Source organism: Indicator indicator, chromosome 28 (assembly GCF_027791375.1).
Source record: "Indicator indicator isolate 239-I01 chromosome 28, UM_Iind_1.1, whole genome shotgun sequence".
NCBI lineage: Eukaryota > Metazoa > Chordata > Aves > Piciformes > Indicatoridae > Indicator > Indicator indicator.
In genome coordinates, this window is record NC_072037.1 from 12,428,208 (window position 1) to 12,454,832 (window position 26,625).

Sequence of the window (26,625 nt, forward strand, 5' to 3'; positions counted from 1 at the left end):
AAACCCTCACCCCTTGTCCTGTCACCACAGGCTCTGCTCAGAAGTCTGTCCCCAGTGTTCTGATCAACTCCTTGAAGCAGTGAAAGGCCACCAGGAGGTCTCTCCCTGGAACCTTCTCCAGGCTGAACAACTCCAACTCTCTCAGCCTGGCCTCCCAGCAGAGCCCTTCCAGCCCTGCCAGCACTGCTGTGGCCTCCTCTGGCCCTGCTCCAGCAGGTCCCTGTCTGTGCTGAGCACCCCAGAGCTGCCCCAGCACTGCAGGGGGGGGTCAGCAGAGCACAGCAGAGGGGCAGAATCCCCTCCCTGCCCCTGCTGCTGGGGCTCAGCCCAGGAGCATGGCACAGAACTGGTTTGCTGCTGCTGCAACCCACTCAGCTCTTCTGCCCTGCTCCTGTTGGCATTGTTAAAGGCCAGGCAGACACAGGATGGTACTCACGTATTAGAGGCTCCAAACCCAAACCCTGCAAGAAAGGAAAGATTGGAAGAAGAATTGTTAGGAAGCAAAAGGAATCTGCAAGAGTTGTAGTAAGTGTTCCCTGCCACACAGAGGGAAAAACATCTCCACAGTGCTTTAGGGCAGGGCAAGGGAGAAGGGCAAAGAGTGGGAGCCAAACCTCCAGCCAGAAGGGCAGTGACTTCCCAGGCTGCCCAGAGGGCTCTGCTCTCCCTGCTCAGCACCCAGCTCCATTTCTGAGCAGCAGCCACACACAACCTGCCTGCTTTGTTCACCTCTCCCTCAACACAGAGAGCTGCTCTCTGCAGCTGGGCTCTGTGCTTAATGCAGGAGCTGAGACACAGCCCAGCAGTGCCAGGAGCCTCAGTGCCTGCCCTCAGCCCTGCGTCCAGCAGCTGCAGCCTCTCAGAGTTCCCTCAGCCCCAGCCCTGGCTGGTGGTGTAGCTCAGGTTTGCAGGGGATGTTGCTCTCACACCAAGTGCTCACAGATCCCCCTCTTGTCTCTGAGGGGAAAGGAAAGCTCCACAACAAGGGGGGAAAGCAACAATCTGAGGAGGTGTGGAGAAGAAGAGTAAGTTACTGACTTGCCACACAGCACATCAGCGATGGAATCAGGAGCTGAAGGCTGAGAGGACACCAGAGGCCAGGCTGCAGCTCAGCCCTCCAGCACACACTGCCTTCCCCACAGCAGCACCAGCACCAGGCAGGCTTGGGGCAGGGAGCTGAGGAGTCACAGCCAAGGCCCAGGGAGAACTGGAGACATGAGGCCTGTGGCTTCATCACATTTTAGCTTCTCTTACCTCCTCCACCTGTCCCAAAAGCTGAGAATCCACTGTTCTGTGTGCCAAAGGCAGTCCCCTGCTGTGACAGAGAGCCAAAGCTGGGGGTGTTCTGGTTTGCCAGGGTGCCAAAGGATGCTGTGCTGTTGCTGGTGCCACCAAACCTGCAGTTCCAAAGAGAGCAGTTTGTATTTGCAGGAAGCTTCTCACCTCTGCTGCCAGTCTGCCTCCACCCCCACAGCACCCTCCCTAGGGACACCCCCTGAGAGGGGGGATTAGACCTGTGGTGCTGAGGGCCATGGCTTCGTGCTGGGGGATGGTTGGACTTGATCATCTGCAAGGTCTTCTCCAGCCTAAGGTGCTGTGATTTGAGGTGCTGGAGCTGAGCCAGCAGCAGCCCTCCCCTGGGCTGCCACTCACTGCAGTCACATTGCTGTGCAAGGCTCTGCCTCACACAGGCTCCTGGCCCCCTGCCTCAGATAGGAAGTGACAGCCCTGAGCCCACCCCTCCCCCAGGCTTCAGAACCAGCCCCAGCAGAGCCCACACCAAAACACAGCTGCACAGGCCACAGCCAGCCCTGCAGCATGGTGACAAGCAGCTCAGCTGGTAAAGGACATCACCTCTGCATACAGCAGGGCTCTGCATCTCTGCTCCTGCCAACCACCCCTGGGCCTCCTGGTTTGGCTCCTGACCCATGGACCATGCAGACAGCTTCAGCTCAGGACCACCAAAGTGGCTTTCTCAGGGAGGGCAGAACTGGTTTTGTGCTTCTTGTTAAGCAGAAGCAAGATTCATAGATTCAGAGAAAGGTTTAGGTTGGAAGGGACCTCAGAGGTCAATCCAGCTCCAAGCCCCTGCCTGGGCAGGGACACCTCCCACCAGCCCAGGTTGCTCAAGGCCTCATCCAGCCTGGCCTTGAACACCTCTCCAGGGAGAAAGGCAGCCCTGGGCAGCCTGTGGCAGAGCCTCAAGATGCCAGGCTGGTGTTTCAGGACAGGTTTTTACAGTGCTCCACCTCCTCAGGCTGAAGCCAGCAAACACACAAATCATTTCTACCCCTCGAAAGGGAAGTGACAAAGGAAACTTGTGGCTCAAACTTCTTCTTTCAGCTGCAACTAGAAGCAAAAAGCAGAGCACAGCACAAGTGCAGCAGCAGCTCAAGCTATGGGCAGCTAATTTTTAACCCTCCAAAAGACAGGAGGCAGTAACTGCCTGGTGACAACTGACTCAAAGCTACCCTGCTCAGATTTTTCAGGTTTCTTGGTGAAGCTCCTGTGCAAAGCAGAACTGAGAGGCACTTGAGGTTAGTTGATGAAGCCAAAGATTATTTGCTCCCAGCTGGAATAGCTGTGGTACTGAAGGCAGCCCAGACAGCACACAACAAACTGGTGAGGAACTGCTCTGGGTTGGGGATGTTTCAGGAGCTGTTTTTTGGTCAAGAGAAAGGCAGGCAGGAACTGCTGCATGGGCACTGCCCTGTACTGCAGCTCAACTGGAGCATAAAACGTGGAGCTCTGGAAAGCTGCCTGAGAATTCTGCCTCCTTTCCAAGGTTTAAAAATCAAAATCCAACTCCTCAGAAAACTCTCAGAAGATCAGACTTGGACTGGAGTGTGGGCAGAATCAGTAAGGCTGGAGAAGACCTCTAAGCTCATCCAGGCCAAGCATCAACCCAGCACCACTGAGGCATCAAACCTGGCTCCAAGTGCCATGGCCACAGGTTTCCTGAACAGCTCCAGGGATGGGGACTCCACCACCTCCCTGGGCAGCCTGTTCCCATCCCTGACCACTCCTGCACTTTTCCTAATCTCCAACCTAACCCTCCCCTGGTGCAACTGGAGGCTGTTTCCTCCTGTCCTCTCCTTAGTTACTTGTGCTGTGGTTAATTACTTCTGCATTTCCTTAGATGTTTGCAAGATGATTCCCATTTCCTCTCTTCCCCAATCTCTACAACTAGAGATCCACCAGAATTTCAGCACTGAAATGAATCCCAGAATGGCTCAGGTTAGAAGGGACCTCAGACATCATCTGCTCCAACCTCCCACCATGCCCAGGGACACCTCTCAACCAGACTCAGCTGCTCAGGGCCTCATCCAACCTGGCCTTGAACACCCCCAGGCAGGAGGCAGCCACAGCCTCCCTGAGCAGCCTATTCCAGAGTCTCACCACCCTCACACTGAAGAGCTTCTTCCTCAGCTCCACTCTAACCCTGCTCTGCCTCATCTCCAAACCATTTCCCCTTGGTCTGTCTCAGACACCCTCAGGAAAAGTTCCTCTGCAGCCTTCCCCTGGAGTCTTCTCCTCTCCAGACTGAACCCCCAGCTCCCTCAGCCTGTGCTCACGGCAGAGCTGCTCCAGCCCTTGGATCATCTTTGTGGCCTCTCTGGACTCACTCCCCCAGCTCTGTGTCCTCCTTCTGCTGGGGACAGCAGACCTGGAGGCAGGATTGAAGCTGGGGGCTGAGCAGAGCCAAGGGGCAGAAAGATTTCACAGAACCACAGCACGGTCAGGATGGGAAGGGACCTCCAAAGGAGGAGACTTCCTTTGAGAAGGTGGTGGAAGCCTCATCCCTGGAGGTTTTTAAGGGCAGGCTGGATGTGGCTCTGGGCAACCTGATCTAATGGAAAATCTCCCTGCCCATGGCAGAGGAGTTAGAACTGGATGATCCCTGAGCTCCCTTCCAACCCTGACAATTCCAAGCCTGAACTTCCTGCCTGTTTGGGGGTTTGTCTTTTAACTGAAGAGCAAACCCAGCCCAGCCCAGGCCTTTGAGGGCTCAGCAATCAACCCTAGGCTCTGTCCCTCAGCTTAACCCCGAGGGAAGCCAAACCCAGCAGTGCTTTGCCATGCCAGCAGCTGGGCTTTGGGCTCAGCTTACCCAAATCCTCCGGTGCTGGCCGCCGCCGTGCCCTCGCCGAACACTTTGCCTCCCGTTGAGCCCAGAGGGCTTGAAAAGGTTGGGGCTGAACCGAATGCTGGCACCCCTCCAAACCCAGGGGACCCCCCAAAAGTGGGAGGGCTGCCAAACACTGGAGCAGCACCGAAGCCACCTGAGCAAAACAGAGGCAAACAAAACAAACAAACAAACAAAGACGACAAAACAAAGAGAGAAAGGGACAAGAGGAGCACATGAAGAGAGCTGCAGAACTGACCTCCACTGCTCCCAGCAGGCAGACCCCAGAGTGGGGCTGGCTCCAGTCAGCACAGGGGCACAGCTCCCAGCCTGGGGGGGCCTGGGTTGCACCCTGATTTTTTTTGGGGAGGGGGGTCAATGAGATTCTTGGGAGGTTTGTGAGATTTGGTTTGTTTTGGGTTTTTAAAGGAGGTTCAGGAGGTTTTGGGGGGAGGGGAGTTGGAGCATTTGGGGGGTTCATGAGGCTTTGGGGGGGATAGCACTAAGAATTTGGGGGTGGTTCATGAGGTTTTTGGAGGGGTCAATGGGACATTTTGGGGGTTTCATGAGGCTTTTAGGGGATATCAATGAGAATTTGGGGGGTTCAGACTGATCCTTTTATTGTTGTGACTCATTTCTCCTTCAGCAGAACCCTGACACTCCTCAGCTCAGCAGAGAAAAGCTTGGCTTCTGCAGTCACACTGAAAGCAAAGCTCTGCTCATCACCTCCTCAGGAAGTCACTCCCCAAAGGAGCAGCACAGCACAATGCAGAACAAGTCTCCTGCGGAGGCCAGCTTGGGGAACAGCTCCTGCTGTGGTCTGGTTGCAGTGTTCTGCTCTGGTTCCTGATCTAAAGCTCTGGAGGGAGCTACAAGGCCAGCTTGGGGAACAGCTCCTGCTGTGGTCTGGTTGCAGTGTTCTGCTCTGGTTCCTGATCTAAAGCTCTGGAGGGAGCTACACGTTTCCTGTGGGCAGAACTTGTTGATGCCAAGTGTCTAAGCTGGCAGAAGCCCCCAGAGCCATGGGCAGGTGCCCTCCATCTCTTCTGAGCAGAGATTAGAGAGCAAGCTTGGTGCTGAAGGGCTGCAGAAAGGCTGAGGAGGTGCAGCATTAGCTACTCCTGGTTGGAAGGGTGGGAATGGAGATGCAGTGCTGAAGGGGCAGGTCAGTGGAACTGCACAATTCCTGCAGGGAATCAAGAACTGAACTCTTGTCAATTTCTCTTCTCACTTTAGCTGCCTCCTGCCTCCTCCCCAGATGATTTCCTCCTGTGTTCATCTGCTGCCATCCTTGGCCTGTCTCTAATTGCCAGAGTGGAACATGAAGGACACCTGCCCTTCTGTTTGCCCAGGGCTGAGGGGGGGACAGCAGCACACACTTGAATCCCCTGGGTGAAATTCCAGCCAGTGCCAAGGTAATGGATACTGCTTGGCTGTAAACACAAAAGGTCTGGAAAAAATAAATGCTAGACCTGAATTATTCACACACAGAGCAGGGATCTTGTTGCTCCTTGTCTCTAGAAGTCAGAGGATTTAGCACAGGGGCTGGAGCTTTGCTCAGCACACATTTGTCTTCTCAAGTAGTGGAATCAGGACAAAAGGAGATTCAAATCAAACCAGCCTGCAGCTGACCAGCACTCACTGCAACACTGAGCAGAGGAGGGAAGGATCTGAGGCTCCCTGCATGAGCCTCTTGACACCAAAATAATCAAAAGCAAGGAGAGAGTCACTGGGTGAGGGAAAGAAGAGCTTCCTTCAGCAGGGCCTTTCTCCTGCTCTAGCAAAGCCAACAGACAGGAGGTATGCCCAAGGCAAGAGGCTCAGTCTGCTGCCAGGTGGGATGCAGGATCTGACAGCACCACCACCACCATGCTCTCAGGCACCTCAGCAGCAGGAGAGCACAGCTCCTGTCACAGCAGAGTGCTTCCTCTCACAGCTTCTCCACAGGGAGCTTCTGAGCACCACAGTCTCAAGACAACTTCAAGAATGACCAAGTTCCTCTGCTTTCCCCAGTGATGAATCTCAGCAGCCATGCTGGTTGCAGAACCAATCTTCATCAATGTCCACTGTAAGAGCAGTCTGAAGACAGAGGAGAAAAGCTTTGCCCTGCCTGACTCTCTGGGTCTCCACTTCTGCCAGGGGATTACCACATGGCCACTCAGTTGTAATGAGCAGATCACAGTCACCACTGCCTCTGTGGCTCTTTCTCTGGGCAGATGACAGGAAGAAGTCAAGAAGGTTGGTGAGGTTTCCAGTATTTGATTTGATTGACTCCATCAGCACCACAGGAGGAAGTGATGGGGACAGGCCAGCCTGGTGTCAAGAGCAGGACCTGAAGCCTGCCTGATAGGAATTTCATGAGGGTGTTGCCCACTGCAGACTCCTGAGCATTCAACTCAGATGAAGACATGGGGACAAAAAGGGTTAGAAACTCTCCAGAGTGAAGCTTGGGAGAGAATATCCCAAGGAAGCATCTAAACTAGGAGGAAGATTTTCAGCTCCATGTTCTGCACTCTTCATTGGACAGCACACAACTAATTCATGCAGCTCTCTGCTCTGCAGCTGCAATGGAAATTTCTGGAATGACCACCTGAGAATGCAGCTGCCTAGATGCTTCTCTGCACAAGAGCTTGGAAATCCCTGCCTTGACTCCCCCAGCTGGAGCTCCATTCCCTAAGCCATCAGCTCTTTTGCTTTCATTGTCCCTGTCCCAGGTGCAGCCTGCAGATCTCTGTGTGGCAGAGCACTCAGGACCTGACAGATCAGGGGGTGTGTGGGGGGTGGGGGTTAACAAAGTACCTGCTTTGTTTGGACTGGAGAACCCAAAGCCTTGGGAGGCCACACTGCCACCACCAGAGCTGAAAGTCCCTGCAGGCTTCTGCTCTCCAAAAGATGAGCTGCCAAATCCAAAAGTCTTCGCTCCACTGTTGCCAAACAAGTTGGAAGAATCTGGGGAGGAGAGGAAGAAGGAGACTTGAGAAGCTCAAAATAGACAACATTCTACAGCACACTTCACTAACTGCACCAGAAGAAAGGGAAGCAGCTTTTACTTCCCCAGGCATAAGATCAACACCACACTGAGAGCAGCACTCTGCAGAGGGAAGACTTTTCCCCTGCTCCTAAAGGGCTCTGCAGTCCCCACCAAGATCCATTCTGCAGCAGATGGATCCTCACCAACCCTTTATTGCTACAGCCTAGCAAATCACACTGATGGAGGATTGCTTCAGTTGCATCCTGTGCTGCAGCCACTCAGAAATCACAGCAGCTAGAATCAGCCTCTGGTGACAACACAAACATCAGTGCAGCAGAGTGGGAGCTGCTCAGCTGTCCCGGGCAGCATTTCTTCACCTGACTACCTGACAGGACCTTAGAGCAGCAGCCACACTGCTCCAGCCTCACTGGGGAAGAGTTTTCACAAGGCTGCACTGAGTTGTAGCAGTAGTGGCAGGACAGAGAGGAACTGAAGCTCTCCTCTGGTGAACCATCTGCTTTCTGGCAGCACTGCTGTAAAGGACTACATCAGCAGGGGCAGAGGACTGACCTGGACCAGCAGTCCCAATGGATCATTAAAAGAAGCAATCAAATAAATGGCTTTGGCTCTCCCAGCACTTGAAGTGCTAATTCTAGCCACTTGCAGCTAATTCTGCAGCTTCCCTTTGCTCCTCTACCTCTGCATCCTCCTTCCTATCTGCTGGACCCCACCCCTTCTGTCAAACCACAAGTGGTGAAATAGTGAAGCTGGGCAGCCTCAGGCAATAACATGGAATCATTTTTTCTCACTTAAGAGATGATTGTGAACAGCTTTTATGACAAACTCATGTGGCAAGCTCAGATCTGCAAGAGCTGCAGACAAAAAAGCCCTGCTGGCATTTCACACCAATTGCTGCAGCAGATGATGGCACACACAGAGCTCAGCTCACATCTGAGTGTTCCCAGCACCTGGAAGCTCAGAAAACTCCAGGCTAAAGGCTTGAACTGGACTCTAGCACTAAACCCAAAACTGTTTAGACTAACAGAGATCACTTCTGGCACTGAGTTAATCCTTTACAGCTTCTAGAAGAAAATCTTCATAGTCCTTTGAAGCCCCTGGTGCAGAGGAAGCTGTGGGTAGCTTTAAGGTGTCCTTCACCTAGGTTTGGGAAGGGACTTCAAAGATCATCCAGCTCCAACCCCCTGCCATGGGCAAGGACACCTCCCTCTAAATCAGGTTGTTCAAGGCCTCATCCAGCTTGGCTTTGAACACTTCCTGGGCAACCTGTTCCAGTGCCTCATGGGGGAGAATTTCTTGCTAAAGTCTCATCTCAATCCATCTTATTCCAGTTGCTTCAGTGGCTTCCCTACTTGGTTTCCATAAAAGCAGAAGAAAACCTTGGGATTACACCTGGTGCAGTCTCTGGCTCACCCTGGGATACCACATAGTACACACTGCCTGGCTCTCCTACACCCTCAGAAGCCTTCCATGAAAACAGAGCATTTCCTGAAGGACAGCTCAAGTCAGCAAAGCAGATGGGATGCCAGAAGCAGATGGGAATCACAGCACATTTTGTATCCTTGCTTTGCTCACTTACTCTGGGAAGCTGCAGATCCAAATCCTCCACTGGAGGAACTGAAGGGATTCTTATTGGCTGCATCCTGACTTGGCTTTCCTCCCAAACCACTGAAGAAGCCTCCACTTCTCCCACCACTTCCAGCTCCGAACAGGTTTCCACTAGAAGAAGATGGCTGCTAGAACACAAAAAGATCCAAGAAAAGGGATTTAAGTGAAGTGAAAGCAGCAGATGCCCCCAAGGCTGAGGTGCCTGCCTGGTCTGTTCTGCAGGAAGGGGCTGATGAAGCAGGAAGCTTCAACACATCATGCAGTGAAACCTTCAGAGATCACCCAGGCTGCAAAAGACCTCCAAGATCATTCAGTTAACCTAACCCTGCCAAGCCCCCCACTGAACCATGCCCCTCAGCACCACAGCTGCATCTGTTCTGAACACTTCCAGAGATGGGGACCCCACCACTTCCCTGGGCAGCCTGTTCCAGGGCTTAACCACTCTTGCAGTGAAGAAATTGTTCCTCATGTCCAACCTAAACCTCCCCTGACGCAACCTGAGGCTGTTTCCTCTTTTCCTCTCGTTTGTTACTTTGGGAGAAGAGGCCAAGCCCCCCCTGGCTCCAGCCTCCTTTCAGGGAGCTGCAGAGAGCAAGGAGGTCTCCCCTCAGCCTCCTTTTCTCCAGACTAACCAACCCCAAAGTCCCTCAGCTGCTCTCCCCAGACCCTTCCCCAGCTTTGCTGCCCTTCTCTGGTCCTGCTCCAGCCTCTCAATGTCCTTCTCAGAGTGAGAGGCCCAAAACTGAACCCAGGAATCCATTCTACTGTGTCTTAAATCTTGTTTATGGTACAGAATTGCCTTGGAAACTTGCCCTACAGTGTCCACTCCCCACCCTGCATGGAAGGTGACTTTTCCACAGCTCTATCTTACCCTGCATGTGATAAAATCTTTGCCTCTCCTATACCATTTGCCCAGGTGGTGGTGCTTTGGTGCCCACTTCAATGGCAAATATCTTCAGGGACTGGGAAAGTTTTACTGAGCAGGCCAAAACCTCTCTTTGTTTTGTTGATCTACCAGAAGCAGGCAGGGAAGCCTGAGCCCCTGCACTCTGCAGAGCAGCCTCTTGCTGCTCTCAGTACTTGCCTGGCCAAAGACAGTGGCTCCAGTGTTAGCTGCTTGCCCAAACACAGAACCTGTGTTGCTAGAACCAAACCCTGTTAAGAGAAGAAAGGAAAAGCAGTCACAGAGTGGTAGGGGTTGGAAAGGACCTCTGGAGATCACCCAGTCCAACCCCCTGCTAAAGTAGGGACAACCTAGAGCAGGTCACACAGGAACACATCCAGGTGAGCCTTAATTCTCCAGAGAAGGAGACTCCACAACCTCTCTGGGCAGCCTGCTCCAGGGCTCCAGCACCCTCACAGCAAAGAATTTCTTCCCTTGTTGAGGTGGAACCTCCTGGGTTCCAGTCTATGTTCACTGCCCCTTGTCCTGTTGCTGGACACCACCAAACAGAGCCTGGCACCTTCTTGCCCCCTACCCCTCAGGTATTTACAGACACTGATCAGATGCTCTCTCAACCTTCTCTTCTCCAGACCAAACAGCCCCAGGGCTCTCAGCTTTTCCTCCTCAGTCAGATGTTCCAGTCCCTTCAGCATCACCATAGCCTCTGCTGGACTCTCTCCAGCAGTTCCCTGTCCCTCTTGTACAGGGAAGCTCAGAACTAGACCAAGTAACTCCAGCTGTGGCCTCATCAGGGCAGAACAGAGGGAGAGAAGAACCTCCCTTGACCTGCTGGCCACACTCTTCTTAATGCATGCCAGGAAATAAGTCCACCAGAATGATTTGTAGGAGATAAGACAATGCAGGGAGAGGACACTAGGCCAGAGCATGGAGAGGACAGGTCTCCCACCCCAAACCACAGAGACAGAAATGATCTTAGCAAACCTATCTAGGCTGGACAAATTTAAAAGGCTGTGCCAAGATCCAAAGAATAAACCTCACTGAAAGGTCAGGTGAAAAGTCCTTCTCCTTTTCTCTTTGGCCAGCTGCAGATCAAACAGAAAATTTAAAAACCCCAAACCTTTTCCCTTGGGGGATTGCTGCTAATGAAAGCAGAGGTTGGGTTTCTGTTCATGCTACAAGGCAGGAACAAGCAGCCTGGTGTTCTGATCACCCTCATGCAGGAGATCTCAGTTCTGCTACCTAGAGGCTCTTTTGACTAACCCCAGAACTCCCCATTCCAGTCCCCACTTCAAGTGTGCATTCTATACCAGAACTTGCACTGCTAGAATTAGCAAACGCTCAAGCAGAGTTCACTTCCCCTCCTTTGTAACTATTCTCCAGTTCCTGTAGTTAAAAAGAGCAAGCAGTTTGCCTGCAGTGCCACCAGTTTTAATTAAAGGAGTCTAATTAGCTTTTCCTCTTTGGAAATCCACAGCCTCTATTATCACCAAGGACTCTGGAAGTCTCTGAAGGCTGGAAAAGGCTTGGGAAGAAAAAAAAAAAAACAAAACAAAAAAACCCACAAAAAACAAACAACACCACCAAAACCCAAACCAAACCAAAAAATAATCCCCAGAACAAAAGGAGACTGCCTGGGGTCTGTGCAAGCCCTCAGAGGCATAGATAGTCACAGAATCATTTTAGTTGGAAGAGACCTTAAGAGGACTGAGTCCAACCCCATCCTCCCTTCCCCAGGGACACTCTGCTGGGTGGATTTCCAGCACTGCTGGGCCACCAGCTTTGCCCTTACCTGAAGCCTGGCAGAAGCTGAAGCCAGCAGATGAGGTTGTGGTAGTAACAGTGCTGCCAAAGACTGAGCCTCCTTGCCCAAAGGCAGTGCCCTGCCCAAAGACAGGAGGGCTGCTCTGGCCAAACAAGCCCCCTCCAGTGCTGGCAGAGGGCTGGCCAAAGGAGAAGGAGCTGGAGCTGTTGGTGCTAGCTGCTGCCCCAAAAACATTGCCACTGCTGGAGGCTGCTGTGGAAGCTGCTGGCTGCCCAAAGGCTGGCACTGTCCCAAAGCCAGACTGGCTGAAGTTAAATCCACCTGAAGAGCTGCTGGCTGGCTGCCCAAAGGCTGGTGCTTGTCCAAAGGCTGGCTGCCCAAAGCCCCCTGTGGTGGTGGTGCCAAAGGCAGAAGTCCCAAAGCCTGAGCTGGCAGCCTGTGTGGTGGCAGTGGCAGTGGCCAAGGTACTGGTGGGCAGCTGCCCAAAGGGGGAGGATGCTGTGGTACCTGCTGGCAGCTGCCCAAAGACAGCAGGGGTGGAAGGAGTGGCACCTGTGTCACCTGCAGGCTGGCTAAATGCTGAGCCAGAGGAGCTGGAGCTCGGGGGCTGAGAGAACACTGAGGAGCCTGCAGAGGTGGGGGCAAAGACAGAGGCCCCGAGAGCTGCGCTCTGAGCACTGGCAGCAGCATCAGAGCTGGCAGCCAGCACACTGGTGGCTCCTGCAGGAGAGGCAAGGTTTGGTGTGGAGGTGGTGGCTGAGACATTCTGATCTGGGGGGGCAGGTGCAGAGCCAGCTGCTGGCACTGCTGCCTTCAGATCAGTTGTGGGGGCAGCAGCAGCAGCAGGAGGTGCTGCTGACAGGGTGGCAGAGCCTGCAGAGCTGCTGTCCCCAGCTGGGGCCTGGGGCACAGAGGGCTCTTTAATGGCCTCCAGGGGTGGCAGTGGTGACTGTGTGACTGGAGGTGAAGAGCCAGCTGCTGCAGCTTCACTCTCAGATGGCTTTTCTGGCCCAGAAGGGGATTTGCCATCCCCTGCAACCTTGGCAGAAGATGCAGCAGGGGCAGCAGGTTGTGATGAACTCGAGAAGCTTCCACATGAGATGGAGGTTGAAGCAGGGGGAGAGGTGGATGTGCTCAGGCTGGTTACTGGCTGAATCCCAAAGGAAAAAGTGGGTTTGCTGCCACCAGAGCCTCCAAGGTTAAACACCCCAGAAGACCCTGGGCTGGTTATCTGGACACTGCCAAAGAGGCTGCTTGTGGCGCTGGTGCTGACGGCTGGGGCTGCTGTGCCAGCAGAGGAGGCTGATGTTGAAGCAGCTTCTCCAGCTTTTCCCAATGCCAGGGGTGCACCAAAAGCAAACCCAGAAGCTATTGCAGACATTTTAGCTGGCTGTGATCCTGCAGCACTGGTAGCTGCTGCTGCTTTAGTGCTGGCCTTGGCACTGTCATCTGCTGGCCCAACCCGTAGTTCTGAGAAGCTCCCTAGAGTTTCCCCAGCTAGACTGCTCTGAACCAAGTGGTCTCCTGGTTTAGATGGATGGATGTCCAGCTTGGCAGGGGCTGTGGAGGGAGCAGAGGATGTTGCTGCAGCAGGCTTGGTTGCCTGGGTGCCATCTGCTGAGGTGCTACTTCCTCCTAAGGCTCCTGGAGCACTTGCTGGCTTGACAGAGCCAAAAGCAAAGGAGTTCTCAGGCATGATTCCAAACTTGGAAGTCCCAGCAAGTAAAGGTGAATCTGCCTGGGTGGATTCTTTAGCAGGAGCTGTCAGGGAGAGAGACAGAAGTTTCACAGTGAGTTACAGCCAGGCTGACTCCTCACTCACAACATCTGCAGGCTTTAGTGCTTCCCAGACCATCAGATACTGCTCTTGCCTCACAGCTACAAAGCCTCTGCCCATCAGGTAACTGCCACTTCCATCTGCACTCAGGAGACAGCAGTGACAGCTGAAGCCTTTGGGGACAGGGTTGCAGTGACTCTCATGTCACAGCCTCCACTTAACCATCCTTCTCTTGGAGTACAAACAGTGTCAGCCTTTGGCTCCCATCTCACCAGTCTGATAGAGACATTTGCTGCTGGCAGCATTTCCACTCCTTCCTTGCCTCAGCTAAACAGTTCCCCAACAGTCATTAGAAAACTGTTTAAACCAATGGCTCAGAACAGAGTTTGGGTCATAAAAAGAACTTTTCTGGCACTTGAAAAGCCAAATCTTTCTTTACAACCTCAACTATTTATAGACCACCAACCAGTTCCTATGCAGCCTGCAGCTTTGAAAGAGAGAGAAAGAGAGAGAGACAAAAACTCTCAAAAGTAATTGCCCAAGCAGTTCCACTTGTGAGATACACAACAGAGCCAAACTGATTTCATTTGGTGTAGTTGATTTCTGAGCACCAAACCCACACAAGTTGTGACTTGAAGGCACTGCCCTTGGTGTTTGGGCTGATTTAGACAGGAAAGCTGCATGGAGATCAAGTAACGAAGAGCAAAAGCTTCCTAACACAGCTGGGATTCTCCTCATGTTTTACTCTGTATTGAAGTATTTTAGCAACAGACACTGAATTGGGTATTTATTTCCTCCTGAGGCACTGAAATTCCTTCTGTTGTTCTTCCATCACCAGCAAAGGTGCTGCAAGCCCTTGATGGAGGAGCATGAAGCAACTGCCCTCCAAAGGCTGAGGTTTAGAGGGCTGCCTCCTCCTGTACCTCCCACTCCTCCTCTCATCACCATTTCTTTACCTAAGCTCTTCTGTTAACCGAATCTTCCAGTTTTAAGCCAAATCAGTTCTCTGCTAACAGAGCATGAGCAGCATGGCTGGGCTGTGATGGTTTAAGGCTAGAAGCAAGCCAGGGTTTGTAAGCAGAGGTGACACCTTTGGTTAAGAGCAACCAGTAAGCATTGGAAGTGAGTTTAGGACCAAACCTTCTTTTGCAAGACTGAAAATAAGGGCCAAAAAACTTCACAAGCATGACAAAGCAGATGTAGCAGTGCCCTTTTTCCTGACTGGGCAAGTGTGAGCTACCTCTGGAACAGGAAAGCAGCCTTCGTGCTGTCAGCTCCATTGCAGAAGCAGCACAAAGCCAGCCCAAGCAGCCCCCTCCCATTACCAAATGCTTGTTCCACCTAAGCACAGAATCACAGACTGCACCAGCTTGGAAGGGTCATCAAAGGTCATCTTAGCCAACATCCCTGCAGTCAGCAGGAACATCTCCAGCTAGAGCAGGCTGCCCAGGGCCCCATCAAGTTTGACCTTGAATGTCTCCAGGGATGGGGTCTCAACCATCTCTGAACCTGTTCCAGTGTTTCACACCCTGGTGTCAAACCACCTTTGGCAACTTCAAATCTACAGCTGAAGAGCAAGCAGAGGAAACAGCTGCAGATGTTGCCCTTGCCTTAAATTACTACCTCCTGGCAGCAAATATTTTGCTTGCTCTTAAGTGAAGGGCAGGTGGCCTCAATTTCTGTATGTTCCAGGGCATTACCCAGCAGGTGTACAGAGTCTTAGTGCAGAAGCTGCAGCTTCAATAACAGAGCTGCAGAACCAAGGAGCAGGAAGTGTTCTCTCAGCAGGGAAGAGCTGTTTGGACACTCTTCCAAGCTCACCTTGTGAGGAAGCAAGGCTGGGCAGGGCTGGTGATGAAGCAGCTGATGTGACACCACCAAAAGTAAATCCAGACCTAGGAAAGGAGGAGAAAGGGAAAGAAGAACACTTAGCTCAAAGGGTTGAGACTTCCAACCCCATGATTAAGCCAGCCCTGAGACTTCCAGGACAGGCCTGCACAAAGCCCTGCACTAGAAGAGCTTCTCCAACAACTAAACTGAAAGAAGCTTGCACACAGACTGGGCTCCACCATTTGTTTCCCTCTGGCAAGGCTCTTAAAGGGTTAAAGGGAGCCAGAGCTCAAAGTGTTTTGACCACCCCTCATCCTCCTGTGTTCTTTCCTCTCTGCTGAGTATTTCTGCCCCATTCAGCTCAGCAGCTGAAGATCTCACACCAAATCCTAACAGTTTTTGGCAGAGCAGCAAGAGCAGAAGCCACAGTGCTGAGTGGAGTTTATTGCTGGGTCCTAGAAGGTGAAGCAGTGCACAAGAGGGAACGACTGGATGCCAGCACCTGGCACAAAGCAGACTGCTCACAGCAAGACAGAACCCACAATCTTCCAGCACTGCTCCCCACCAAAAGCATTCTGCCTTGCAGAAATCTGTGATCCTTCCTAATGAGCACTGGGGACCTCCAGAGACCTTCATTCCCTGAGGCTTTTTAAGCTCTCTCTGATTCTCAGAGAGCAGCTGCTGATACAGAAGTCAGGATGTGTAACTAAGACATCACTGACAACAGCACTGGCTGTAGCATATGGTTTAGAGGCACTGCAGCCTGGGACAAAGGCAGGGCTTGTCTGCATTTTGCATTTCCACCTCTCAAGAGGACAATTTCAGCCCTTTGAAGAGCACAGCAAGGTGTTTGGGTAACATCCACTTGACAAACTTGTAGAGAAATGATTAAGGCTGAAAGCAAGCAGCCATCTGCTTTCCAATAGCTCCTGAGAGATTCTCCTCCCCCTCTACTCTGCCCTGCTGAGGCCACATCTGGAATCCTGTGTCCAGTTCTGGGTCCCTCAGTTCAAGAAGGACCTCAGGGAACTGCTTGAGAGAGTCCAGCACAGAGCCACAAAGCTGCTGCAGGCAGTGGAACATCTCCCTGTGAGGCCAGGCTGAGGGAGCTGGGGCTTGGAGCAAAGGAGCCAGGGATGGAGCCAGGCTCTGCTCAGGGTTGTGCAAGGACAGGACAAGGGGCACTGGGGGCAAGCTGAAGCAGAGGACGTGCCATGGGAACAGAAGGGAAAACTTTCTCTCTGTGAGGGTGGCAGAGCCCTGGAGCAGGCTGCCCAGACAGGTTGTGGAGTCTCCTTCTCTGGAGACTTTCCAAACCCACCTGGATGTGTTCCTGTGTGCCCTGCCCTGGGTGACCCTGCTCTGGCAGGGGGGTTGGACTGGATAACTCCTACCACTCTGTGATGCTGTGATCTGACAGCATGTGTGCTCTGAAATATTTCATGTCATCCCCCTTCATGAAGGGAAATTCACTTCAGTATTAGGTAGATGTGCAGAACTTCAAACAACCATTTCTAAGGAGCCCTCCCTCTCCCCAAAACACAAGGTATGAGCCAAAAAATCTGTTTGTCATCCCTGAACAAAGCACTCCAAAAGAGGTTTCAGAATAGCTTCATGTTCAGAACATGTGCCTGGCTTGGTGCTGTTATGTAAATCAGCAGATGGAATGGGGATTCTCTAGTCACCTTCACCAACAGACTTTGGCTTTTCAGGCCGAAAACATGGAATCTGTTCTGCTGCACTGCAGAGAGCATCAGCTTGGAAGGGACCCTCAAAGGTCATCTTGTCCAACCCCCTGCAGTCAGCAGGGACACCAACTACAGCAGGCTGCACAGGGCCACAGCAAATCTGATCTTGAATGTCTCCAGGGATGGAGCCTCAACCACAGACCTGCACAACCTATTCCAGTGTCACCACCCTCACTGTGCAGAACTTCCTCCTGATGTCCAACCTAAACCTGCCCTGTTCCAGATTCAAACCCTTGCCCCTTGTCCTATCCCCCACAGCCCCTCCCCAACCTTCCCATAGGTTCCCTTCAGATACTGAAATGCAGCTCTAAGGTCTCCCTCCCTAAGGAGCCTTCTCTCTTCTGCAGGCTGAACAACCCCAATTCTTTCAGCCTGACTTTTACAGTTTTATCAGCTTGTAGGCAGCACTGCAACAGCCAAAGCTCATCTTTAACATTAACCACAAAGAAAGCCTAAGGCTCATACAGACCCTGCAGAAGTAAAGGAGAAGGCCTTGTTCAGCTGTGCAGTTGTGGCTGGTACTGATGGAGTTGTAGAAGTCACAGCTGTAACTGTTTTCACTGTCCCTTGTCCTGTAAGTTACAAGAAGAATTATTACAGTAGAGTGAAAAGCACTTTGTCAATGTGGCAGTTTGGGCTGGGTGCCCCCTGCCACTGCTGCATGAGATACACCTCTGGTGTCCTGGGTGCCCACCCAGAGGGGTGGACACAGGAAACGACGTATTTCTACCCATAAATCCTGCGCCCTATAAGGCCATCTGCAGAGTCATTCTCTTCCTCTTTCTTCCCTCTGCTCCCACGGGAGATGTCCTCTCTTATCGGGTAATGCCGGGGGAGTATCCTCAAGGCCTCTTAGGCCTGTCTAGGCCTAATGCCAGGAGGAGAATGGAGGGGGGGCAGTCTCAGACCTGGCCAGCCTGAGACTTGCCTAGCAGCGGGAGGGGGAAGAAAGAGCCCTGGGGGTTTGGGTAGACCCTCAGGTGGGGAGAAGGGAAGGATTGGGAAGCCTTTGGGAATTCTGTGAGGGGTTCTGTATGCTTTTGGGATATTCTTGGCACTATCCTTTGTAGTCTTTTGTAGCTTCACCAATTGCTTTTCCATTTAAACTTTCCATCACTCTCCAATCTGTTTGCGTGTGTCATTCTTTTGTCCCTTTCAGGGCAAGAGAGGATCTGGCTGGCCTCAAACCAGCACAGTCACCCAACTATCAGACCACACACCTGGGCTGTGATTTAACCAGTTGGAAAGGAAGCTTTTTTTTTTTTTGGTCACTTACACCTGGTCTGGAATAAGCAGAAACATTCCTGTTGCTGTTACAACATCAGAGGATGTAGGAATTGATGTTAAATTAAATGTATGTTCTTGTCTTAAATCAGAGAGTACCTCCAATCAAAGGTTTTAGCAAGAACTTGGAGGTTTTAGGCAAGAACTCCTGATAAGGGCAATGAGAGATGTCATCATCTTGATAATAAAAATTAACCAATAACCCTCCCCTCCAATAATCAAGAACTCCTTTCTGTAATCTCTCATTAACACCTCTTGGAAAGAAAAAGGAAGTTCTATCAAATTCAGGAGCTGACATTTTCAATAACCCAAACTTTCAGAAGCACTTGCCAAACCAAATCTGATTCCCAGCTGTTTTTATTGCTTTTCCCCCCCCCTGGCTAAGAGGCAGCCTACATCCAAGGATTAAAGGCAGAAGAGCAACAGAAATGGATTTCAGCCACTTATGCAAGAGGCTTACAAAGCCATGTCCAATGCAAGCATCATTAGCTAACACACTCAAAATCAATTCCTTGCTTCCCTAAGCATTTCCTCTTCCCCTCTTTGCACTGAAGGATGGAATCTCTGCATTCCCTTCCTTAGAAGCTCCTCAGCTGTGCTCAGCAGACCAGTGTCTGAACTGGCTTTGGAAAGGGTCATACAGCCCATGCCCAACAGACCCAGCACCTCAACTGCCTCATTTCAAGCTAATTCAGAGTCCTCCTGGGAATGGAAACGTTCAAGTCAGACATCAAGGTGTGGATAAACTACTCCTGGTACTTCAGGATGTGATCACTTCCCTGCACAAACACAACAAATCATCTTGTTTAGCAACCAAAGCAGCACAGCTGGCTGCTCTGGCCCTGCTGGTGAAGCACAGCAGCCTTTGGTAGGTCTGCTCTCAGCACTGCTTGTTGAGGGCTCTACATCCTGACCCCACCACTTTGAAGGAGGAGCTGTAGCACTGAATTCCAGCTGCAGGCAATGAGACAAAGCCCAGAGCTGTTTACAGAACCACTCCTGATCTTCTGCACTTTGCCTTTTCCAATTCCCTCCCTCAAGATCACTACAGAGCCTCTCAGTGAGGAAGATCTTTTTACTCCCCCTCAATGTCTTCTGCACCCTGACAGGTGGCAAGAGACATCCAGGCCTTACTTCCACCTCCACCAAAGACAACTTACCTGAGATTTTGCTTCCAGGTGATGCTGGCCCAGCTGTGGATGCTATAGGACAGGGTGCACACGCTGAGGAAGGTGGAGCCTGGCCCTTAAGGGAGTTTGCCAGAGGTGTCTGAAAACACAAAACCACTTCAGGCCACTGCAGTCTGTCCACCACCAGAGATCCCCCTGGCCTTGGTCTGGCATTATGAGAGTCATGCAGTGACACAAACTAGGGGAATGTGCCTGAAGTGGCCAAGGTGCCTGAAGGGCCCTTCAGTCTTGGGCTCTATGTCTTGACACTGAAACACAACGGCAACACTCAACTTGCAGAGGCCAGCAAGGCTCTGTGGGTAACAGCTCAATGATCCCAGGGGACAAAGTCCTCTGCATGGTGTTTTGATGTATGGACAGAAAACCCAGCAGCTTGCTGACCAGTAAGAAAGGGTTTGAGCAGAGAAATAGGATAAACCACTCTATCCCTTGCTTGCCTGACACTCTTTTGGGGGGTGACATTCAGGTCTATCTACCTAACAGAGATTCCTTTGTTGTTAGTTGCAACCTTTAAGGCTGCAAGGCTGGGGCCAGTAGAAAGCTGTAAGTCCTCAAAGGAGGGGAAAAAAAAAAGGCCAGACACAAGAGGTGCTCCTGGCCAGAGGTAAATAAATGGTTTGCCAGGAACACAGGGCAAGCTGAGGAAAGATTGTTAGCTGAAAATGAACCTTTCTAGATGTTCATGAACAATGAAAGCCCCAAACTGTGCTGGGCATGACCAGGTACAGCATTCCACCAGGGAAAGGGCTCTGGATTGACAAACCTGTTTAGCTTGATTTGTAGCCACAGCTGTCAAAACTTGGTGGACTGCCTGGGCTGCAGAGTGGGGTACAGAGGACCTTTAAAAGAAGAGAAAAAGTAAAGCATTAAAGGAAAGATTAGGCTCCAAGAAGGCTTCCTCCCCTCTCAGAGCACAGCTTCCAGAAGCCTTGTCCAACCTCCCCCCCCCATTAGGGATTCCACACACAACTCCAAAGGCCCAAATCTGATTAGAGAATAAACCTCTTAAATGAATCAGCCACATTTAACAAAGGGAGGCTGCAAATGTGTTTAAAGCCCCAGACTGAAGCGATTGAGGCTGCTTCACACTTCTGTCTCCAAAGAGTCTCAAGGCCTCTCTATTTCACAGGGAGTTGATGGGGAAAAAAAAAAAAAAAAAAAAAAACATCAGCAGGTAAAGGGATTACAATTTTATGCCTAATGGATAACAAATTTAAGAAGCTTCCTTTCTAGTGTGGAGCCCAGACAAGTACATGCAACGCTCTGAAATGCTGAGCAAGGAGACAAAGCTTGGAAGCATTTCATGCTTTTGAAGCGTAGCACAGCCTTGAGTGAAGCCATGGTAAGAACTGTGAGCAAATTAACCTCTCCCACATGTTATAAGCTTGGGAGTTTGGACATCAGAGCCCACAGATCACTGCTGCAGAAGGGGATGAAGCATCCTACCTACAGGGTACAGACCAAGTCACCATGATCTGGGAACAGCCTTCCAGTTTTGCCATCTCCTCAAGCCTGTAGCTCACCAGGTTCAGCAGCTGTCAGCAGCTCAGATTCAGCACTACCTGCATTTTCTCTTCCCCTTTTCCCCTCCCCCAGCAGGCTCTTTCCATCCTGACCCAGGCCAGGCCTTCCCAAAGCTGCTGAAGGGTCTGAAGACAAATCTTATGAGAGGCAGCTGAGGGAGCTGGGGTTGTTCAGCCTGGAGAAGAGAAGGCTCCAGAGAGACCTTGGAACAGCCTTCCAGTACCTGAAGGGGGCTACAAGAAGGCTGCAGAGGGACTGTTACCAAAGACCTGCAGTGACAGGATGTGGGACAATGCTTTAAAAAGGAGATTTAGATTGGATGTCAGGAACAAGTTCTCCACCATGAGGGCGCTGGAACACTGCAACAGGTTGCCCAGGGAGGTGTTGAGGCTCCATCCCTGGATTCAAGGTAAGGCTCCACAAGATTGTGAGCAAGCTGCTCTAGTGGAGGACGTCCCTGCTGAGTGCAGGGGGTTGGACTGGCTGAGCTTTGGAGGTCCCTTCCAACCCAAACCATTCTATGATTCTGTGAGCTGAGCTGTGGAAAGAAAGGCTCTTTTTGCACCAAACCCCAGCCACAGGCCACTTGCACACAGGCCACTGAACAACTGATAATTGCAAGCCATCACTCCTGCTTAGCATGCCATGGAGTGTGCTGTGGTGGCAAAAGGGAGCCAGGATGTCTGAAGAAGCAAAAACCTCACTGAATTAACTCTGCTGGGTGAATGCTGTTGATCTGAGTGCTGAATCTTGAGTGGCAGGCACAGTTCACTTGGGCAGAATTTTTAAAGAGCACATTTTTATGTGGTCAGCTATAAAATAAGACTGCAAAAAGCCTTCAAGACCTCAAGCTGGCTGTGCTCTGTAAATCAGGGAGATCAATCAATACTGCCAGGCTAAAACTGCTTGCAAGTAAGACAGGTCTTTAACTGCAGCTCAAGTGGGAGCCAATCTCAGAGACCTTATCTCTTGCTCACATCTCTGTCCAGGTACAACCAGGACTCTTCTTTACCAGCACAGTTTGGATGAAACAAAGGGTGGAGAACCCTTCCTGGTCCTACCACTGCTTTTAGCATCACTTCCCAAGCAGAGCTGTTTGAAAATGTTACTTTCCTAAGATGCAGCATTGCCTTTCCCCCCTCACCTTATCTCTTCTAAGAGAAAATAAAGTGGAAAGCTCCCAAACAGCTTCACAACTGAAATGCAAAAGCAAGCATGAAGTAAAATGTTAAGGTCAGTTGAGCATCACCACTCTCAGTCTCTGTTCCCTTTGAGAAGCTGCTTCAAGAGAATTTCAGCTTCTCTCCTTGGCAGTGAAGAACACACACACGGATGGAAAACAGAAGTGATGCTGCCTTGAGCAACCTGGGCTAGTGGGAGGTGTCCCAGCCTATGGCAGAGGCTTGGAACTGGATGATCTTCATGGTCCCTTCCAACCCAAACCATTCTGGAACTCTAAGAACAGAAATGGGCCCAGGAGCTGCAGGTATAGCTCACAGTTATGGGGATAAAGCATCACAATTCCATGTGGCCTCAGCAGCAGAGGTACCTGCTGAGTTTATTCTACTTTAGGCATCTTTCTGGCAATCTCTGCCCAGAGTTTTCAGTGGTGCCCTTCCCTCCCCAGCCCAGAAAGGGCCAAGCATTGTCTTGGTCTTTAAGGAACAGTAGGAACTTCAAGCAAAAAGCTTCAAGGTCATGCCAATGCCAGGAAAAGGACAATGCTGTGGCTGGTGACAGAGCTGGGTGATAAAGCAGAAATCTCTGGAATGAGCTGAGCTGGTTGCTGTCTGTAGGAGGCAGAGCAGGAGGAAAGCCAAATGGTAGAGCTAAGCCAGGAGATAGCCCCACAAATTCAAGGTTAAATACCAGCAGAAAGCATTCCCAGTTTACTCATCAGGAGCAACAACCTTGCAGCTCTTTTTCCAAAGTGACCAGCCCTAAAGGACACTCAACAAAAACTCTGCTTCAGTCAAAATGTTTGAGCCAAGTTTCCAGAAGAGCCAGAGCACAGCTCTCCACCCCTCAGGGGGTGAGTCTGAGGACAGGCAGGAAAAGCATGACCCCAGAGAAGGTTCCCTCTGTGATGGATGATGGAAACAGAAAGAAAAACATCTGGACAGCTTAAGGCCACAGACTGCACTCAGTGCCAGAAGGCTGCACTGCCCTCACAGAAAGAGGCAGAAGAGAGGCAGTGACTGGAGGGATCCCAGATCCATATTAGCAGCAAACCCACTGGATCCCCAAAAGAAAGCTGCACGAGAATGCATTTCACAGGCTGATGGAGAAGGAACCTACCACTGGTCTCCTCACTGGCTCAGGACAAATTTGCATCAGCAAATCCTTGAATGACCTGGAAAGAGAAATCTTTCTTCCTTTCATTCCACAAACCCATTCTTCTCTGACTGCATCCACTGGAGGCCTTGCAGTGTGCAGAACACCACTGCTGCTCCCCACAGGCTGATGTCCCCTACTGCAGCTGCTACTGAAGGCCAGCAGAAGGAAGAGCAGCCCCCACTCACCCAAGGACTGTGGAGACAGCAGGAGTCAAAGCACCACCACTCTTGAGTTCCCGGACATTCACCACCTGGGGAACGTTCTTCAGAGTTGATTCAGTCAGGGAGGTGCTCACAGCTTTAAGAAATAAAACCCAAACAAGGGAAAAGGTGAGCAGGAGCCCCACACTCAGCACTGCATTCCATGGGGTGCCTGTCAGCAACTCCAGAAGTCCACCCAAGTTTCTCTGAGGTGTGTGGTGTGTCTGGCCCAGGACATTTGGTATCTCAGCCTTCTTTGGTGTCCCTGAAGTGGCCACCTCCCCCCAGAGCTGGGACAATCCTGGTACCTCACCAAATCCAACATCTGCAGCACTTGCCCCTCCCTCCCTTGTAACACCTGAGGCTGACAGCAGTGACCTCTGCAGTCACACTCTGACCTCTGCCAGAATGCATGGCACAAGGCCACCTCCTGCACTTCTGCTCTCCTTGGGCAAGGAGAACAAAGGAATCCAACTCCTCTGCCAGTAACTGCAGTTTGTTTTCCTGCACTGCTGCTGCAGCACTGGGCAAGCACTGAGAAATGTCCAAAACCCAACAAGAAAAGCTTGACCTGGGGAACCTTTCTCCTGCCAGCTGCAAACCTTTCAAGCAGACCCAAGACTCACCAGGTCACCTTTAGCTTTTCACTATTAAAACTGCTTCACATCCAGAGCTTTAATTGCCCAGTTAATAATGAAGAGTTACTAACAGAGGGCAGGGACATTCTCTGCTCTGCATGAGCACACAGCTCAGTGCTCATGCCAAGATCTCCTGAGAGCCATGGGCAATTCTGCCACTGCCCAGGTAAGAAGAAGTACAGAGAAAGCAATGTGGGAGCTTCTCAGGCATCTTGTGCTAGCAGCATACAGGAAGACAAAGCAGCACTGGGTAGGCTCAGAGATGCACCAAATCTGTGTCACATTTTGTGTGATGAGCTCCTTTGAGAGCACTGAATTCCTGTGCCAGCCACATTCCACTGCTCAGAGGTCACTTGGGCACTCAGCCATCCTTTTACCTGGGGACTGGTTAGCCATCTGCCTCCTCAGAGCTGCAGCAGCAGCTGCCTGTGGTGCTGGAACAGTGACAGTGGGAGCAGGGGCTCCATGTTTCACAGTCTTTGTGGCAAGCATTGTACTGTCTGCACCTTGTGGGATGATTCTGTTGGAAGATGTAGGCACTAAAAAAAAAAAAAAAAAAAAAAAAAAAAAAGATTAAAAAAGTCAGAATATTACAACCCCCAAAATACTGCAGCCCACTAGGGCTCTACAGGTCAGAGAGACTTGAAAGCTGCTGCTGAGCTATGGTTCCTCTAAGTACAGAGCTTCCTTCAGACAAGGCTGAGGTGCAGGCCTCTCAACCAACCCAACCCAACCTGTCCCTGGCAGTTTCTGTATCATAGAATCATTAAGGTCGGAAAAGACCTCTTAAAATCAACTCCAACCTTCTAGCCACCACCAGACCATGTCCCAAAGTGCTATATCTACTCATTTCTTGAACAGCTCCAGGAATGGTGACTCCACCACCTCCCTGGGCAGCTTGTTCCAATGCCTGACCACTGTTTTTTTTCCTACATCCCCATCAATCCATCAAGTCTCAGTAGCTGCCATTTCCAAGCATGAGAGGAGTTTCAGGTTGCTGTTACAGACACTATAGCTGACATCTCATTTTTTGATCTGGCTACAGAGAGAACAAAAACCTCTCTCACACAGGGAGAGCTGTATGGAAATATAGTTCTTAGAGTGACTCACTGGGCTCAGAACTCCCAACCCTGGCCACAACAAATGCAGCAGAGTGCTTCAGTCTCCTAGTCTTTGGGTAATATTTTAAGAAGTGATGGCATACACTTAAGGCAAATTACCAAAGGAAGACAAAATGCTCCTGATGGTCAGTGCCACCTGAAAGAAACAGGCTGCCAGAAACCCACAGTCAATGAGCCAAGATACTTCAGTGCTCTTAGCTGAAGTCCATCAGAATTCAGTGCTACTCTAAACTGCTTCTGGAGACCTAGCAGTGTCAATCTGCATCCTGCAATCTCACCTTTCCAGGACCTGAAGCACTGGCAGTGGACACAGTGGTTACAGATACCAAGACCACCACATGCAAAATAGGAAAGAGACTGCAAAGACAACTCACACAAAGTACCCAGGGAGAGGTGCTGCTTCCCAAAGGATGGGGACTGGGCCATCAAACCAGGCTGGACAGAGGGAGTTCGGACCACGGGAGCATGACGTGGGACTGGGGCTGGAGCAGCCTCTTCTTCCTGGTCCACTGCCTGTGAATCTTCATTCTCCAGTGACTGGGAAACTGAGGAGGTTGAGCTGACTTCATCCAAATCTTCATAGTATCTTGTAGACAGGAAGGCAGATCTGGACAAACTTGCTGCAGTGTCAGAAACAAAGTCATGGGGCGGGGGGGGGTTAAGGTGAGGGAACCACCCTCTAACCAGCCAGCCTAGCAGCCAGGACAGAGACAGCCTCTTTTAGGATGCTTTTGCTTTTATCCTGCTTGTTGTAATCCTGCATTGAGAGGATGTCAGCTCTTAACTGCCAGGAAAGGCACCCTCCAACAAGGTGGTAACTGAAGGAAATCCTTACTGAGAGCAGATGGAGGAACAGGAAATGAGAAGGAGGGATTGAGGAGTGAGAAACCAAAAGGTAAGTTCAGGACTGATTCCCACAGCAGCAAAGTCACCCTCCTGGAATGCATTTCAGGCCTCTAGGGTGACTAAAAGCTTTACCTGGAGCTGTAGACCTAACTGGTGGAGTTTTCCTCTTGGCTAGGAAATTCCTCAGCTGTGTCTGTTTCACAGGGGATAGTTTAGCTGGAAAAGCCAAAGACATTTATTAGTCTACAATCAAACTGCAAGTCAAAACCAGAAGTAATCCACATCTATGGTGTGAATGCCAAGGGGAAAGAACACATTACCAGGTACTTTAGGCAGAGGTTTGGTATGAGATTCCAGGGTGGTTTTCATCAAGGCACTGCGAAGGCTTTCAAGGTCATTGTCAAAACTGGGACAAGACAGCAGGAACAAAAAAAAAAAAAAAAAACCACAAAAAACCACATCAGCAGCAGTAAAAAGCAAACCACAGCAGGAACAAAAAGGAGCCCAAAGGAGCCACTAAAATCATTGGCTTCTCTGGAAGAACAATTGGCTCCTCTAGATGCTGTGCTATTTAAACACAGACATCTTTCATTCCTTTGGAAGCTCTAAGAGCCATTCTCCTCCTCCCCTGAACTCAGACAAGCAGCCTGCAGCTCCATTATCCCCTTTGCTACCAAAACCATACACTGTAGAGGAAACTTCTGATCAGCATCCAACAGTGGGTCACAGAATATAACCAAT

The 26,625-nt window shown here is 51.0% G+C and overlaps 1 protein-coding gene across 1 annotated transcript in view; it reads right to left on the reverse strand.

Annotated features, from left to right (window-relative positions):
* Positions 1 to 26,625, reverse strand: part of NUP214 (nucleoporin 214) — a 47,839-nt gene that overhangs the window by 987 nt on the left and 20,227 nt on the right. The window contains exons 20-35 of the mRNA XM_054393636.1: positions 26,205 to 26,290; positions 26,017 to 26,100; positions 25,413 to 25,658; positions 24,295 to 24,456; positions 23,265 to 23,376; positions 19,982 to 20,057; positions 19,189 to 19,297; positions 17,214 to 17,316; positions 14,988 to 15,061; positions 11,417 to 13,150; positions 9,808 to 9,878; positions 8,695 to 8,851; positions 6,926 to 7,075; positions 4,112 to 4,283; positions 1,255 to 1,397; positions 437 to 461 (exon numbers count right to left, since the gene is read on the reverse strand). Of these exons, the coding sequence (XP_054249611.1) occupies positions 437 to 461; positions 1,255 to 1,397; positions 4,112 to 4,283; positions 6,926 to 7,075; positions 8,695 to 8,851; positions 9,808 to 9,878; positions 11,417 to 13,150; positions 14,988 to 15,061; positions 17,214 to 17,316; positions 19,189 to 19,297; positions 19,982 to 20,057; positions 23,265 to 23,376; positions 24,295 to 24,456; positions 25,413 to 25,658; positions 26,017 to 26,100; positions 26,205 to 26,290 (3,504 nt within the window). The remainder of the gene's footprint in view (positions 1 to 436; positions 462 to 1,254; positions 1,398 to 4,111; positions 4,284 to 6,925; positions 7,076 to 8,694; positions 8,852 to 9,807; positions 9,879 to 11,416; positions 13,151 to 14,987; positions 15,062 to 17,213; positions 17,317 to 19,188; positions 19,298 to 19,981; positions 20,058 to 23,264; positions 23,377 to 24,294; positions 24,457 to 25,412; positions 25,659 to 26,016; positions 26,101 to 26,204; positions 26,291 to 26,625) is intronic.